Source organism: Poromitra crassiceps (genome assembly GCF_964638095.1).
Source record: "Poromitra crassiceps genome assembly, chromosome: 29".
NCBI classification, from domain to species: Eukaryota; Metazoa; Chordata; class Actinopteri; order Beryciformes; family Melamphaidae; genus Poromitra; species Poromitra crassiceps.
The window spans coordinates 11896039-11913538 of record NC_139641.1 but is presented as its reverse complement, the minus strand read 5'-3'; the positions used below and the strand labels follow the sequence as shown (position 1 = coordinate 11913538).

Sequence of the window (17500 nt, the reverse complement as noted above, 5' to 3'; positions counted from 1 at the left end):
ATCTGGGAACCCAGAGTTCTATTTCGGGCACGGAACTAGACTCTGGGACAAGCCGGACGTTTTTTTCTTAAGCTGTGTTCACACCGAGATATTTATTTTTCTCTCTGTCGCTCGATTCAACCCTTTGGAATCGCTCTGTCGCTCTGTTTAAATCGCTCGTCAACAGGCACACGAATTGACGGACATCTGGGGGGCTATAACGTTACGCAATGTCATGATGTTTGTCCACTACGAGCCACCGTAGTTGTTTACAAGCTAAGCCTATGCTCCTAACGCGAGCTCTATACCGGTAGTACAGACTTCACTTCATGTCAGCTGTCAGCCTGTAGATGCGGTTTGTTGCCACACAATAAACCAGCAGTTTGTTCCAAGCCAGTGTGATCCTTGACTCACTCTCAACACGGCAGCCAATCAGCGTTGAACAGCGAGCGACTGATGCCGGCGTAATTTTGCTCGAGTTGGGATATTTCATCTGGGGCGACGAGCGTATTTTCGCCCTATCGCTCTGTCTCTGTCGCTCGGATGCCCAGCGATTTCTCTCCCGGGCGAATATACGCTCGATCGCTCGTTTGCATTGACTTTGTATGTAAACTCGATGCCAGCGAAAAACTTTAATAGGTCGGTGTGAATGCAGCTTTAGACTTCCTGTACAGCGCGAATCTTCCGCCCGGGGACTTCCGCCTCCGCGCATCTGTTGTTTAAGCCCCGTTGTACCGGCGAATATAAGAGTTCCGGGACCCGAACGCTAGTGAATATATAAGAATTTGGATGTTTAGCCTTCAAAATAAAAGCGATGTATGTTTTTAATAGGCACCGGTGCACGGAAGTGGAAGTCCCGCGCTGTACAGGAAGCCTAAAAAAAATGGTCCGGCTCTCCCAGTGTCTATTTCCGTGCCGAAATAGACTCTGGACAAGCTTAGTTTGCTAACAATTTATTAGTGAAAAGTGAAAAGTGACAATCTATTTATTTGTGCAATTTCATGTTTGCCTGTTTGTTAGCCCTCCCATCAGAGCCTATCACATACTGTATATACACGTTACAGACTTTGCCTCTGATGAATGCAGGCCAAGCCAACACTCCTCTCTGCTCACTATGCTGCTGTTGTAAGCAGAACCCTAGACATTTTGAAAAACCCTGACAGTATAACGAGTTACATCGGGGGGGAAAGGATTTTCGATTTTTTGTTTTTGCTCCAACTGAAATGTTTTATGGTCACTCATGACTCAGTAGGTCACGGGTTGGCTTGGTTCCAGCCTTAAAAACTATAAAAGGATTTTTTTTCTAAATGTCTATAGAGAAATGAATGGGGAACTCACTTCCGGGGCAAGAAATGTCATGTGACTGTTCAGCTCTACAGCCTGCTCTAGATCAGTGGTTCCCAACCACCGGGCCGCGGACCGGTATCGGGCCGCGAGCCCAGTCCAAAAAATAAATAAATATATATTTATTTATTTATTTTTTACTATTTTTTTTTTACAATCTACAAACATAAATAAAAGTCAACTTGAAACTATGTTTCAACTACCACACAGCCTATAATATTATAGCCTATGTTCATTAAAATATATAAAATAAAATATATATATGGTAAATGGCCTGCATTTATATAGCGCTTTTATCCAAAGCGCTTTACAATCAGTAGATAGTCTACATTCACCCATTCATACACCGACGGCAGCAGGCTGCCACGCAGGGTGCCTACACACCATCGGGAGCAAGGAGGATTAAGTGTCTTGCCCAAGGACACAACGAAAGCAGCTGGGAGGGAGCGGGGATCGAACCGCCAACCCTTGTGTCATTGGCCGACCCGCTCTACCTCCTGAGCTAAAGCCGCCCATATATAGTAAATATAAAAAAATAAAAATAATAATATATATATATATATATATATATATATATATATATATATATATATATATATATATATATATATATATATATATATATATATATATACACATACATACACATATATATATATATATATATATATATATATATATATATATATATATATATATATATATATATATATATATATATACACATACATACACATATATATATATATATATGTGACTATTTTTTCCATCTATCTACCGGTCCACGGCACAACAAAGGTTGGGAACCCCTGGTCTAGATGACCTAGCCTGGGTAAACCCAGCCTCCACATGACCTCTATCTATGTGCTATCAGTCACAGATAGAGGTCACGTGGAGGCTGGGTTTACCCAGGCTATAGATGACCTACAAAATCACTGCAGAGTCTGTACATGACATGAAAATAAATCTTTGGCTGAAACACCACAGAACTCTTTGACCTCTTTACTGATTCGTATGATTTTGTCCATATTGTGCCGTATTGCTTACATCTATCTACCATTCCCAGTGTATGAACAGGCTTCATAACCACCTTGTCTCCTCCAGGAGCTGTTCTACGAGGAGCGGCATTACCACGAGCACTGCTTCCGCTGTTTCCGCTGCGACCGCTCGTTGGCGGACGAGCCGTTCACCAGCCAGGACGACGCCTTGCTCTGCAACGACTGCTACTGCAACGAGTTCTCCTCCAAGTGTGTGGCCTGTGACAAGACCGTCATGCCAGGTGAGAGGAGAGGGGGAGGCAGGAGGGCTGTTAGGAGGTATCTGTGTTCACATATTCCACATAGACATCATGTTTCAGAGCCCCAGACTACTTTGTGTGCACTCTGAGGCCATTTACACCTGGCGTTAACATGCGTTTTCTGCCATCAGATTGCAATCAGATTGTATTTTATCACTTCAGCCTGATTCCATTTACACCTGGCGTTAACATGCATTTTCTGCAATCAGATTGCAATCAGGTTGCAAAAATGGTTGTCCTCTCAATCCGCATAAAGTTGGTGTATCCAGATTGAGAGGACACATTGCATTTACACTTGTGTTCAATGTGTACACAATGCATCCCTGACCACCATCCCTGACCACAGGTGGTCAGGGATGCAGAAAACACCTGTTAACGCCAGGTGTAAATGGCCTCTCTGTTTTACACTCTTTTACCAACCGTATTGATGAAGGGTTTTGTAGGATATAATATTCTCTCACTGGAAGTTGAGTAGGACCATGGGTATATTTTTCCAACTTTGATTTTTGTAATCCTCAAGGTGTCTAATAAACACATTTTGATGTTAAAGTCCCTGGAAACCAAAATCCACAAAAACCTTCTAACTATTAAATTTAGGGTCTTATGTGAGTAATTGTGTGCCTCAGAAAGTAGGAGACATTAGTTTCAACCCAAACCCCCAAAATCGCCACTTTTCTACAAGGTCTGGATTTCCACTTCCTCATTGAAGAGAGCGGTGCGCGACGTGCTCAAATGAATGATCTTATCACGTCATAAAATTTAATCGAATCACACACACGCACGCACGCACGCGCGAACACACACACACACACACACACACACAGTAGCACTGTGCACTCGCAGCGGCAGAGTCTCTCTTCCTCTCTGTCAGTATGCGCCGAGCAACGAGCGAACACACACACACACACACACACACACACTCCATCTCTCTTTCCTTCTCACACACACACACTCCATCTCTCTTTCCTTCTCTCTCTCTCCGTTTCCCTCCCTCCCTCTCTCTCTCTCGCTCTCTCTCTCTCTCTCGGAGGAGACCTGCAGTCCTGCACGCACACACACGGGACACGCCCACACAGTCAGCGGGAGAAAAGACTAAAATCTAATTGATTCTCATGACTTTTGTCATGACTGTCAAACCTAAATTGATATACTTTGCGACGTTCATCATCGTTCAAATTTTGGCTGGTGGCTTATTAACATAGGTTCCTGTGATGTGATGAACTCAAAATGCTAAATAATAAAATTATTTCTGGTTTCCAGGGACTTTAAGAACTCAAAATGTTGTCCCATGGGTCCGTTTGTCGGCCATCTTTGCAGGCATCTTGGATGTCCGAGGAAAATAAAAAATGTATAATTGTCATAACTAGACATCATACAGAGACAAATGACCACATTTGTCTGTGTGACTTTGGCACGAGGAATTGATTGTGAGGACACGGTGGCACAGTGGTAGCGTTCTTGCCTCACACTCTCGCCTCACAGCAAGAAGGTCCTGGGTTCGATTCCCGCCTGGGCAGAGGTGTAGTGCTATTAAGTGCTATTAAGTGCTAATCGCTTATAATATAAGCGATTGCCCGAGTTTGCTCGTTTAATTCGTTGATATAAGCCTTATATCAACTAATTAAACGAGCAAACACTGAAGAAGTAGCCCGTGACATTTGCAGCTCTGAAACTAAAAGACGTAGCCTATATGGGCACAGCAGAGCAGACTCAGCAGAGTCAGTTATCAACACAAACAGATAAACAATCTCTCAACCAGCGATCACACAAGTTGCACAAGGCATTGATCATCATTTGGCACGGCGGCCGGCATTTTTAGAATTTTGTGGCGAATTCTGGCGATGCAAATTGCAATGGGGTGATTAACGCTAACTTTTGATTCAACCGTGTTGAAAAGAAACACGCTTTTAAACGTACCTTTTTAGCAGCTGGTCCGAAAAATGAAAGGATGTTTGGCTGCCTTTTTCATCTTTACTTGTTATAGTGAGGTACTGGGGGAAAAAATATATTTTGATGCCGAAAAAGCCAGTAGCTGTTTCAGTATAGCTTTTATTAAACTGAGGTTTCCCCCGCGCTGTAGCTAGTTAAGGTGGAATGTTTCCTTTTCCTTCAAGCCACGAGTTGATGCCGTGTGAATCATTCAGCCCACCTTAAATATAGTTAACTCATTGAGTGCCAATGACGACAATCGTCGTCAATTGCTTTAGTGACGTAGAGTGCCAATGACGACGATTGTCGTCAATTGCGTTTTTTGACGGTGGGACGTGGATCAAAGCCTAATATATCTCCTGTAAAATTTTGGGGCATGTTGAATGTGTATAGCCTATTTTACCGACCCATTAGATGGCGACAGTGCTCTCCAGATTAGAGGAAGGTCCGAAAACAGCAGGAAAAACGCCCGTGATCAAAGAGAAACCGCTCATGCTGCAGCTTGCAGCTGATGTTGGCTGCGAACAGCAGTCAATCCGCGCACACAACTGAGCCCCTCTGCCTCTGTCTGTCTGTCTGCATAGTTTCTTCACACGATTAGCCACCAGAAAGGCAGCACCCGATGCCGAAGGGCCAAACCTTTCCCTGCAGTCCGGTTTGGCATTTCCTTGTCGCGCTTTCTTCAAGCTGCGAGTTGATGCTGTGTGAATCATTCAGCCCACCTTAAATATAGGACGAATGACAACGTTGCCAAGTTTCACTCGTTTTATTGGCTCCACATGCACACACACACACTGACACACACCAAACACCCCTTGGAGAAGTATGGGAACGCCGTTCCCCCGCATTCTACGGGCACTACACCTATGCGCCTGGGACGCTGTTGGCACCGGGGGTATGTCTCCCCGTACCTTCGGTGCCTGGTGCCCAGCTGGACTATCTAATCGAAAGGGCGTTTGCATGTTCTCTCTGTGCTCCCCTGGGGTGACTCCAAATTATGTAACCCCCTACTAAAAACATGCAGAAGATCGTTGTCTGGCCAGCGGCGGTTGGAAGAAGTTGGTCCCCGGGTGCTTCACTGCAGTTGCCCACCGCTCCTGGTCTAAACCATGGAGGAGGACGAGCCAGGATGGGTCAAACGTGGAGGACAAATTTCACGGCGCCTCCGATTGCATGTGTTTGTGTACACTGGCCGTGCATGCGTGCTGTGTCGTCTGTGACAAAATAAAGACAGGGTTTGTCCGTCCGGTTTCTTTCTTTCTAGAAAACCTTTGGTGGAGAAAGTCAAGTGAAGACTCTCTCCCCTCCCTCGACTACTTCTGTCAACATGCTCTTTGACCCGCAGGTTGCTCCAGTGGAGCTGAGAAAGAGACAGAAGACTGGGAGATGTGAAATTCCTCATGAACCAGTCACAAGATACAAGATACAAGATACACACAGAATGCATTTCACAGTGCAACAGTGCTGTGCCACACATCCACAAAGCTTTACCATTGTCACTGACGCCCCCATTGAGAATTCAAGATAAATAGGCAAATGAGTTTTGACAATGATGACGAGGCAAAGCGTGTGCCTACTGTACACTGTGTCCCCAGAGGCAAAGATCCAGTAGATATGAGAAGCAAATAGAGGAGGGAGAGAGTGACAGACAGACAGAGAGAGAGACAGAGGATTGAGCAGCAGCCAGGGCTGAATGTGACAGAGTAACAGGGCTGACTGTGACAGGGCTGAATGTGACAGAGTAACAGGGCTGACTGTGACAGAGTAACAGGGCTGAATGTGACAGAGTAACAGGGCTGAATGTGACAGAGTAACAGGGCTGAATGTAACAGGGCTGAATGTGACAGAGTAACAGGGCTGAATGTGACAGAGTAACAGGGCTGACTGTGACAGAGTAACAGGGCTGAATGTGACAGAGTAACAGGGCTGAATGTGACAGAGTAACAGGGCTGAATGTGACAGAGTAACAGGGCTGACTGTGACAGAGTAACATGGCTGAATGTGACAGGGCTGAATGTGACAGAGTAACAGGGCTGAATGTGACAGAGTAACAGGGCTGAATGTGACAGAGTAACAGGGCTGAATGTAACAGAGTAACAGGGCTGAATGTAACAGGGCTGAGTGTGACAGAGTAACAGGGCTGAATGTGACAGAGTAACAGGGCTGAATGTGACAGAGTAACAGGGCTGAATGTGACAGAGTAACAGGGCTGAATGTGACAGAGTAACAGGGCTGAATGTAACAGGGCTGAATGTGACAGAGTAACAGGGCTGAATGTGACAGAGTAACAGGGCTGAATGTGACAGCGCTGAATGTGACAGAGTAACAGGGCTGAATGTGACAGAGTAACAGGGCTGAATGTAACAGGGCTGAATGTGACTTGTGGTCTGTGAGCCAAATCCTCAGGGCTGGCAGGCTGCCAGCAGTCTGATGATAAAAAGAGATTATTTCAGTGCCCTCGTAGTAGCGGCCAACACGGCCCTCGTGAAGCAGCAAATTATTCCGAGAAGAGTAGTTTTATTTCTAAGTCATTTAATTTAACTTCATTTGCTGCAGTCTCTGTAGTCTACTACACCCATGCAAGTCACCTTGAGAAGGAGCAATGGAAGATGATCAGATCAAAGATGTCTTCCCGGTAGGTTCGATGGTAATTAGGGAGGCTCCTGGGGAGGTTCATAGTAGCTCTAAAGAGTTCGGGTGCTATCATATCAGTGTCGGTGAGATCACTTAGGAGGACTCAGATGTGGTTTCGTCGCTTTTCTTGAATAGTAAATCCCATCTTCTTAACAACCAAGTCGACAGCCGTAGTCCTTTGCACACACACACACACACACACACACACACACACACACACACACACACACACACACACACACACACACACACACACACACACTTGTCTTTGTTTAATAATTGGATGCTAAGCTGAAGTGGCGTAAATGGATTCCCCAGAAGCCCTTTTGGTTACCAAGATGGATCTGATAGGCTGATAGCTGAAACGCTCCCAGTTGCCAGAGAGAGATAGTCATCCAGGCGTTGAAGTGTTATGCTCTCGAGAGACAGACAGCGGCTGCTTTTGTTTCTCACTCAATTGATCCTAAAAAAAGAGTTGCTACTGCTGTCGCCATCCACTGAGACATAGTGCAAAGTGCTTTTTCACTTTCCCCACAGATTTATCCTGCCGGTCGCAGGGATTGAACCGAGGACCTTGCGGTCACAAGCTCCGGTCACAAGCTTGCTTCTCTAACCTTTCGTTTAGTCCACCTACTGTCCCAGCGTTGGATAACTAGCGTAGCATTCGATTTTTACACTCATTTAACTTTCATGGGTATTTTAATAACTTTCCAAATGCTCTTGAAATGTTTGTGAGGTTCAACATGATCACCCTGAATCACCCTGTTCACATTATTTCTCATGGACTTGTCTGATCTTCATGCCTGACTGCTTGGTGATTCATGGGGAGCTTGTGACTGGTGGATTTGTTTTCAGTGTGTTCTTTGCTGAGAAAAATGTTGTGGTTTTTGATAGAGGCCGACCGATACTGGATTTTTGAGGCCGATACCGATATTAGGGAGTAAAACAATTCCGATATCGATATATCGGCCGATATTCTTATATTAATTATACACATTATATTACACCATTTTTTGCAATGATCCCTCAAATATCAAACACTTGACAAAGATATGACTTGACGTGAATTGAGATATGTAAATGTAGGCAGGATATTTTACAGCTTATCATCAATCAACTTTATTGTCCAAAATGACATCAATGCAATGAAACGGTAAACTTCACTGGGAATTTAATAATTATAAATAACTAGAAATACAAAACCACAAATAGAACAAATATAAAATATAACTTGAATTAAGAAAAAAGATCAAATATACACAACATGCTCGCTATAACTTAAAGGAACACTCCGCCCATTTGCAACCAGCTTTGTATCATTAGAACATCAGTAGTATATCAGAAAACTGTAAATGGTTTTGAAGTCTGTCATTTAATTTGACAGTTATTGAGTGTTAAAGTGTGGACCAGTGACATCACTGGTCCACACTAACTCAAATGAATAACTCATTAACTCAAATCAACTCTCAATAACTGTCAAACTATTCATCATTCATCTAGTTTGACAGTTATTGAGAGTTGATTTGAGTTAATGAGTTATTCATTTGAGTTAGTGTGGACCAGTGATGTCACTGGTCCACACTTTAACACTCAATAACTGTCAAATTAAATGACAGACTTCAAAACCATTTACAGTTTTCTGATATACTACTGATGTTCTAATGATACAAAGCTGGTTGCAAATGGGCGGAGTGTTCCTTTAAAAAATACAAAATAAAAAAATATCGGCAATATCGGCCAACATATCGGCCGATATTGCCGATATATCGGTCGGGCTGTAGTTTTTGATCAGAAAACCAGCGGGCCGGGGACACAGCCTGAAGTAGAAGAAAATGCTGGCATCACGCAGCCGGCAATAGAAGAACATGCAGACCCCACATTAACACATTAACACATCAACAACTCAATAAAACAAGCAGCATCATTAAAAATGGCGCAGTGGAAGATGAACTGGTTGGGCAGAGCCAGAGTGGATAAAACCCCGGTTTTAATCAGTCTCCAATGGCTCCCCGTTCAGGCCAGATCGGACTTTAAGGTGCTTCTACTAATGTATAAAGCTCTACACAGGCCTGCACCCCCGTACTTATCAGAGCTAATCATCCCATATACTGTACTCCCACACGCCCCCTCCACTCACAAGATGGTCATTATCTTACCGTCCCAACAACAGAAACAGGGGAGATCGCATAACATCTCACTGGGACCAAAACGTTAAAAGAAATGCGTGTTTAAAGAAAATATTTTTTTTATGTTTTTTTTTTGTTTTGGTCGGAGTGAAATGTTCTATGGTCTCTCCCGATTATAGCGTTAGCTGAACCGTTTGGTTCGACGTATGCTGGTGTTTGGACTGAGAGAGCCTGGTGACGCGAGGTTTGGACAGGAACATCAGCAGCAGATCCGTTCACAGCGCTAGCTGGCTTTAACTGAAACTACACATGCAGCGAGCAGGAACTGCACAGAGCTCTGCCATTGGCTCTGCCATTTGCCCGCCCCACAAAAGTTCATCAAAAAAAACGGAAAATTCCCCGCCCTTTTTTGAAAAACTGACAAAATCTGTTTGGCTCAAAATCAGTCTGGCTCGACTGTTGAGTATCTCTTTAAGAAAAAATCAGCAGGAAGTAGAGCATTCTCCTATGGTGCTCCATATCTCTGGAACCAGCTTCCTGGATCAGTTAGGGAGGCTGGCTCCATCGATATTTTCAAAACCAGACTTCAAACAGATTTATTCTCACAAGCATATATTTTGATAGTGTACTTTATTTTATTTGACTAGCATTTCTCTCATTGTGACTGATTTGTTACCTGTGTTTTAACACCCTTCCCTTTAACTTATTGTTCTTATTGTAGCTCTTATACTGTCTCTGCTTTCATTTGACTTTTTTTCAACTTCATCATGCACTGTACCATCATGTATTATTGTACTGTTCTATGATGCTTTCTTTAACTGTTAACTGTTTCGGGACCATGTCTCATGGTGATTTTACACTATAAATAAAATAAAATTGAATTGAATTGAATTGAATTGAATTGAATTGAATTGAATTGAATTTAATTGAATTTAATTTAATTTAATTTAATTTAATTTAATTTAATTTAATTAAAACAGCACCGTCCTCATCTGTGAGGCTTGCCGTGAGTTTCCAGCAGTGACTTAGTACAATTCAGGAGAAAAAGAGGGAGAAATCCGGGGAGGGGGAACTTGGTAAAAAAAGAAAGAAATTTAATTGTCCCCATAAACCACTAAAATTCCCTTAAAAGTCACATCAATGTGGGAAAAATGCCCTCTGAAAAAAATATTAGTTTCTTAACCTGCCTCCTACGTGCCCTCTACATCCTCTACATTTCTTTCTCTCTCTCCCTCTCCTCTCTCTTGTTCTCAATCGCTCTCTCCTCTCTCTCTCTCTCTCATCTCTCTCATCTCTCTCTCTCTCTCTCTCTCATCTCTCTTTCCCTCTCCTCTCTCTCTCTCTCTCTCTCTCCTCTCTCTTGTTCTCAATCTAACTCTCTCCTCTCTCTCTCTCTCTCTCATCTCTCTCTCTCTCTAACTCTCTCATCTCTCTTTCTCTCTCTTTCTCTCTCTCTGTCTCTCCTCTCATCTCTCTCTCCTCTCTCTCTCTCTCTCCTCTCTCTCTCTCTCATCTCTCTCTCTCTCATCTCTCTCTCTCCTCCAGGCACCAGGAAGCTGGAGTACGGTGGTTCGACGTGGCACGAGGGATGTTTCACCTGTCACAGCTGTGAGCAGCCCATCGGCTCCAAGTCCTTCATCCCAGACAAGGATGAGCACTACTGCGTGGCGTGCTACGAGGACAAGTTCGCCCCGCGCTGCACACGATGTCAAAAGGTCCGTCAGTCACTTTATCAAGGCACTGATTTTTATGCCTCCGCCCGCGATAGGCAGGCCGGAGGCATTATGGATCCGGGTTGTCCGTACGTACGTACGTACGTACGTCCGTCCGTCTGTACGAAGTTCGTTAACGCGATATCTGAGGAACGCCTTGACGGAATTTCATCAAATTTGCCTTAAACATCCACTTAGACTCAAGGATGATTAGATTTTGGTGGTTAAAGGTCAAAGATCAAGGTCACTGTGACCTCTCGAACGCCATTCCCAAGTTCGTTAACGCAATATCTCAAGAACGGCTTGATATAATTTCTTCTGATTTGGCTCAAACATCGACTTGGACGCAAGGATGAACTGATTCAGTTTTGGTTATCAAAGGTCAAAGGTCAAGGTCACTGTGACCTCTCGAATGCCATTTTCAAGCTTGTTAACGCGATATCTCAGGAATGTCTTGATGGAATTTCTTCGAATTTGCCTCAAACGTCCACTTGGACTCAAGGACATTTTGGTGGTCAAAGTTCAAGGTCACTGTGACCTCACACACCCAATTTTCAAGCTCTGTAATGCAACATCTCACGAGCACTTTGACGGAATTTCTTCCAATTTGCCTCAAATGGCGATTTGGACTGTAGAATGAACTAATGGCGGAGGCATATGCGGTCGTTCTAGTTTTTTTTTTTTGCTATGTTGAAACGAAGTGTCTTTACGTTTAAAGTATTAATTCAAGTATTGATATGTTTATTAAACGGCCACTTTGCCAGTTTTCAACCAGCTTTGTATCGTTACAAAATCAGTCGAATATGCAAATGAACAATGTTGAACTTCCCTCCATCTTGCATGGACCCGAGAGCTCCCTGTTCATTCGCAAAACTTCCTGACCAAATGACATCGTTATTATGATGTCATTTGGTCCAGGAAGTTGTGCAAATGAAGGTATAGAGAGAGCAATAATGATCGTGACAGTAATAGTGACGCCATGGCAAAACTGCTCCAAATGACATCATTATGACATCATTTGGACCAGGAAGGTTCTGTGAGTTCTCGGTCCAGGCAAGATGTCATTTGCATTATTATACTACCGGTTTTGTAACGATACAAAGCTGGATGAAAATCAACAGAGTGGCCCTTTAACCCATTGATACCTGATGCAGCATTTGCGTGTATATCCCTCATTTGTGTGTGTATCCCTTTAAGACCGCGAACCACCACGTCACGTGGTCCGCGGTCTTAAAGGGATACACACACAAATGCTGCATCAGGTATCAATGGGTTAAGAGGAAAAGTGAAAGGGATACAGATTGGGGGATCCTGGACCTGCAGCCACACCAAATATTATATATATTTTATATATAATAATATATTTTATATTTTATTTATATTTTAATATATATAATATATATTTTGAACTGAGAAATGGGCGTCCGGGGCGGGTAGTGTAGCGGTAGATTCTCTGCCTACCAACGCGATCGGGGCGCAGGTTCGCATCCTCGCGTTACCTCCGGCTTGCTCGGGCGTCCACACAGGCACGATTGGCTAGCGTCTGCAGGAGGAGGGAAGCCCGATTGAGGGTATTTGTCCTGGTCGCTGCACTAGCGCCTCCTCTGGTCGGTCGGGGGGCGCCTGTTCGGGGTGGAAGGGAACCGGTGGGAATAGCGTGATCCTCCCACGTGCTACAGTATGTCCTACCGGTGAAGCTCCCCGCTGTCAGGTGAAAAGAAGCGGCTGGGCTACTGCGCATGCGTCCGAGGAAGCATGGTGCTAGTCTTGGCTCTCCCCTGATCGGCAGAGGGTAGAGGAGCAGCGGGGGCGAAAATTGGTACAATTGGGGAGAAAATGGGTGGAAAAATTGGAAAAGCATCTTGAAATGAACTTGTGATGTATGTCTGGTTTCAGAGCCTGGCTAAAGGTGGAGTGACCTATCGGGATGAGCCGTGGCATAAGGAGTGTTTTGTGTGCACCGGCTGTAAGATGCAGCTGGCCGGGCAGCACTTCACCTCCAGGGACGACAGCCCCTTCTGCCTCAAGTGCTTCGGCAGCCTCTACGCCAAGAAGTGCGAGGCCTGCAGCAAACCCATCACAGGTAAAAGCTCCAGGTTACCATGTCCAGTCATTTTGTACATCTGTCCCACTCCAGGCCTTACTCGGGTTGCTGGGTTAGCATTGCTTTATGCTCCTTGCTCTTCAAAACAAACTGAACGACAACTGGTGCTTTTTGGGGAAACACAACATGCTACACGTAGCACCTGTAACTGTTCAGGGGCCAGTTGCACCAAGTGGTCTTACGACTGGTCTTAAGCTAAGTCGGTCGTAACTTTACGACCTAACAGCTACGCCGGTTGCACCAAGAGGGCTTAAGCCTTCTTTTCACTACGCCCAGGCGTAACTCTTACGCCTGGTCAGGAGGAGGCGTAATGAAGTGCCTGCCTGTAACAGAGATCTCCGTGTCTATCAGCGGAGACCTGCTGTAATTGAGTCCTTACCGTCCTCATCGTCGTAAAGTCGCCTTTGAAGCATGAAGTTAGATTATAACGAACTAGTTGTGTGGCTTAGCCTTCCCAAATGTTGAGGGTTGTTTTTTAGAATTTAATACATAGAATTGGGAATGTTACATTCAATTTCATTCAGACTGCCTGGCACTAATCGCCGCCGCCATTTTCCCCCGGGGCTTCTACAGGAGGAGGGGGGTGGGAGGAGGGAGGGTGTAGTGACGCACATACAGTAGTGGGTGACGGCGTGAGGCACATTTTTGGCCCAATCAGGGGGCATTCCCCGACAATTCACATGGACGCGCATTGCTACGACCAGCATAGTTAAGACCAGACATAAACCCTGTTCGTGCAACAGGCGTAAATCCACTCTAAAGACTGGTCTTAACTAAGACTGACGTAGGAGTTATGACCAGGCATAGTTAAGACCACTTGGTGCAACTGGCCCCAGAATGTTTTATAGCAAGCATGAATTGCAATGAATGAAATATGAGTTTGAAACTTACCTCTTAGGCGACACTTTGAGCTGGCTGTCACCAGCCTTCTTCAGGTATCTTCTCCAGATCTGTATTTTTCGGCGCACAACCTCGCGTTGTGTCAATCGTATTGACACACCGACTCTGAAACTTTCGTCTGTCATTAAAGTTTTCAGAACAGGTTTGATTTTCTGCGTTTTTTTGTGCATCCGTCAAAAAAAACTTTTGAGAGTTGTGTGACGCGTCTGTGTTTGGGGAAAGAACCCGAGGTGAGGCGAGGAGAAGGGCTACAACAGCATGCCTGGTCTTAGCAGAAAGGCAGCCGAAGAAAGCCACTGCTTGCTCCACCTCACCACTCCCTCTCCCCGGGAGCGGTGCTGTAGTGGCACCCGGCCACGGCACCGCTCCCTCTCCCCGCTGCAGCACCTGGCCCCTGGCCAGTGCAACACGGATACCAATCCCCCGACCTGCTGCCATCTGACTTCTCCAGTTCCACACACACCACATCACCGCTGCCGCAGATCAGCCACTGCTGCCTGTCACCCTATGTTGTAATGTGGATACAAGAGAGGAAGACTCAGGACAACTATTTGTTTCAAATATGTTTTATTTGAGCATGACAATATATACATTATAAACTATATGTACATACAGTATATTCTATTCCATTTGTACAGATATAGGTTCGACCATGAAATGCTCTTTTTTGAATTTGTACACATACATACAGATACAAAACCTTAAATAAATAAATAAAATAAAACGAAAAGAAAAAGCTCTCCATTAACTTAGTTTCTCAGTTCTATTCTTGACTCTCCTCTAACCCCACCCTATTCTATTGTCAAAAGGTCATTTTGTTGATATTGAGAGGAAAGTGCCAATTTTATTTTGCAAGTGCAAGATACTGAATTAGAGGCGACCACACCTTATCAAAATATGGAAGTTTGTCCATAAGAGTGTACCTTATTCTTTCTAAGTGGAGTGTGTTCGTAAGGTCGTTAAGCCACATCTTTGTGGGAGGGGCTTCCTTTTTTTTTCCAGTGCATGAGAAGCAATCTCCTTGCAGTGATCAGACTATAGGATAGGAAGCATTGCTGGGCGTTGGTCAATTTCATAGTATCATCAGACACTCCTAGAATAACAATAAATGGACCTGATTCCAACTGGATTTGTAGTATTTCAGATAATGATTTGAAAACATTGACCCAATAAGCCTGAACTTTGGGACAATCCAGGACGACTATTTGTCTCGTATTGTGAATTTTCACAATAAAAAGCGTCAGACTCAGTGTGCAAGGTGTCTGATTTTTATTGCATGATGGATTAAAAAAAATTCATACAAAAAATAAAATAGACAATTTTCATTATATAACGCCTCGGACTCAGTGTGCAAGGTGTCTGATTTTTAGCAGTTGACGGATTAAAAAACCGCATTAAAAAAAAAACTGATTTGGTGTACAAAGACCTTTACACTGCACTGATTTGCCACCTGGGTGTTGTAGTGGCAGGCTCGTCCCGTGTGGTGTAAGCTGGAGGCCTCCTCGGGACAGCATTCCAGGTACGGGAACGTTGGAAACGGGCCGAGAACACCAAACTAGAGTGTGAACGGGAGACGGAGCAGCACACACGCATGCCAGAGAACTCTTAAGCTGAACAAGAGAACTTTCGAATGAGGCAATTTCAGACCGTTGCAAAAAGGGGAAAACCACATCATGGACTGGTGGCGTAAAGATAATCAGTTCTGAAAGCGGTAAATTCCAACGCTGGATCAGAGGAACAGTTCCGGAAAAAGGCCTTTGCGGACAGTGAAGTGGGGGGATTACCCACTTCCCCATACCTGGACCGCTGTCTTGAGAAGGCCTGGAGCTCACACAACATTTGACCAGCTTGCTATCACAACAGCAGATGGCCAGTTGGACATACAGTATAAACATCCGGTGGAAGGCTGCCACAGCAACATCCAGGGCCCACACCTGGAGAAGGCTGTTGAGAGCAAGCCAAAACTGTCACCTAAGACAGTGGTCTTCAACCGGGGCTCCGTGACCCCTAGAGGATCCGCAGAGGTACTGCAGGGGGTCCACCGAGTTTTTGTCAAAGTAGCTTGTGAAAAATGTTATTTTAGACAAAAAATAATAATATTGAGTAAACTCCAAGCATTAATAGGTAATTATATACGAAACACGTTGTTCGGTCCTTCTTGATAATCCTGATATCCTGATGTGCACTGACTCGATTAGAAATGTTATATAAAATGCAACGCAATTTTATTTTATTTCTCTATCGACCTAAGGGGTCCTTGGGCTGTAAACGGTTGAGACTCCTGACCTAAGACGTAACGTTCATTTAACCTTTTGTAAAAGAATTGCAAGCTCATAATAGTATACGGTAGTTACCGTATTCTCAACCTCTTTCATATCAAGGGCCCCTAACTTAGTCAACACTGGGGCCACAGACCCCCATTTGATGAGATTGTGTCTCTCGGACCGATATTATTTTATCCAGAACTTCTTGTTAACACAACCCCCCCTGCAGCATTTTTTATAAATGCTGCAGCTGCACACTTACTGTTTAAACTTGAATTATAATTGTTGTTTTTCTTTGTTCTTTAATGTGAATTTATGGCTTTTTGGCACCTACATGTAACCTTTTAAGGTTGAGATAATTGGATTATCATTATATGGTCCAAATATTTCAGTAAAGCACTTGAAACACTTGAAATATTCTTGCTTGGCTGGTATCATTCTACTTGAAATGATGGTAAAATGCATTATTTTTAGTAAAATAACATGTCACATTTTTCGGCCCGTGCATGTGCACCCCTTCCTATCTAGGATGCATCCCTAGTCATCTTGTTCTGGAACCGGCCCTGCCCGGACCCCACCTTGAGAACCACTGTGATAGTACCTTTGAATTCCTCTCTTCTGTCCCCAGGTTTTGGAGGAGGGAAGTACATCTCGTTTGAGGAGCGCCAGTGGCACCAGCCGTGCTTCACCTGCTCCCAGTGCTCCGTCTCCTTGGTGGGCGCCGGCTTCTTCCCGGACGGCGACAGGATCCTGTGCCGCGACTGCAACAGCAGCCTATAGAGGGAGCCGTTCACTCTTTTCCCTCAGTCCTCTCCCCCTTGACTTACCTTACCTCCCTCCGCCCCTTACACCTGTCCTCACAGCATTTCCAGGTACCCAGTCATTACCGAGGATGGTAATTACAGGCTAACACGTGGTGCCTCTCAGGTCATTCTGACACAAATGTACACAGAACACACACACACACACACACACACACACACACACAAATATACCACTATCACAGCAACGACTAGGGTTGAATCATGGTTACCTGACCCATTTTCAACCCTTCTTTTGTCAATTCACACTAGGACAGTCAACACGGGGTTATCGTGCATTCCTTTATAACTGGGAACTGGTAATCTTACCGGTTCAAAGTTCATGAGCTGGGACGGTGACGTCACCAGAGCTGGTGTTTCCCATTCCAAACTCGTAGGAGCCTCAGCAGC

General features: G+C 44.5%; 1 protein-coding gene across 1 annotated transcript in view; it reads left to right on the top strand.

Annotated features, from left to right (window-relative positions):
• fhl3a (four and a half LIM domains 3a) overlaps window positions 1-17500 on the top strand; it is an 80814-nt gene that overhangs the window by 61170 nt on the left and 2144 nt on the right. Inside the window, exons 3-6 of the mRNA XM_083662755.1 lie at window positions 2428-2602; window positions 10855-11024; window positions 12918-13104; window positions 16918-17500. The exon at window positions 16918-17500 is cut by the window's right edge and continues 2144 nt beyond it. Coding sequence (XP_083518881.1) covers window positions 2428-2602; window positions 10855-11024; window positions 12918-13104; window positions 16918-17069 — 684 coding nt within the window. The 3' untranslated portion in view covers window positions 17070-17500. The remainder of the gene's footprint in view (window positions 1-2427; window positions 2603-10854; window positions 11025-12917; window positions 13105-16917) is intronic.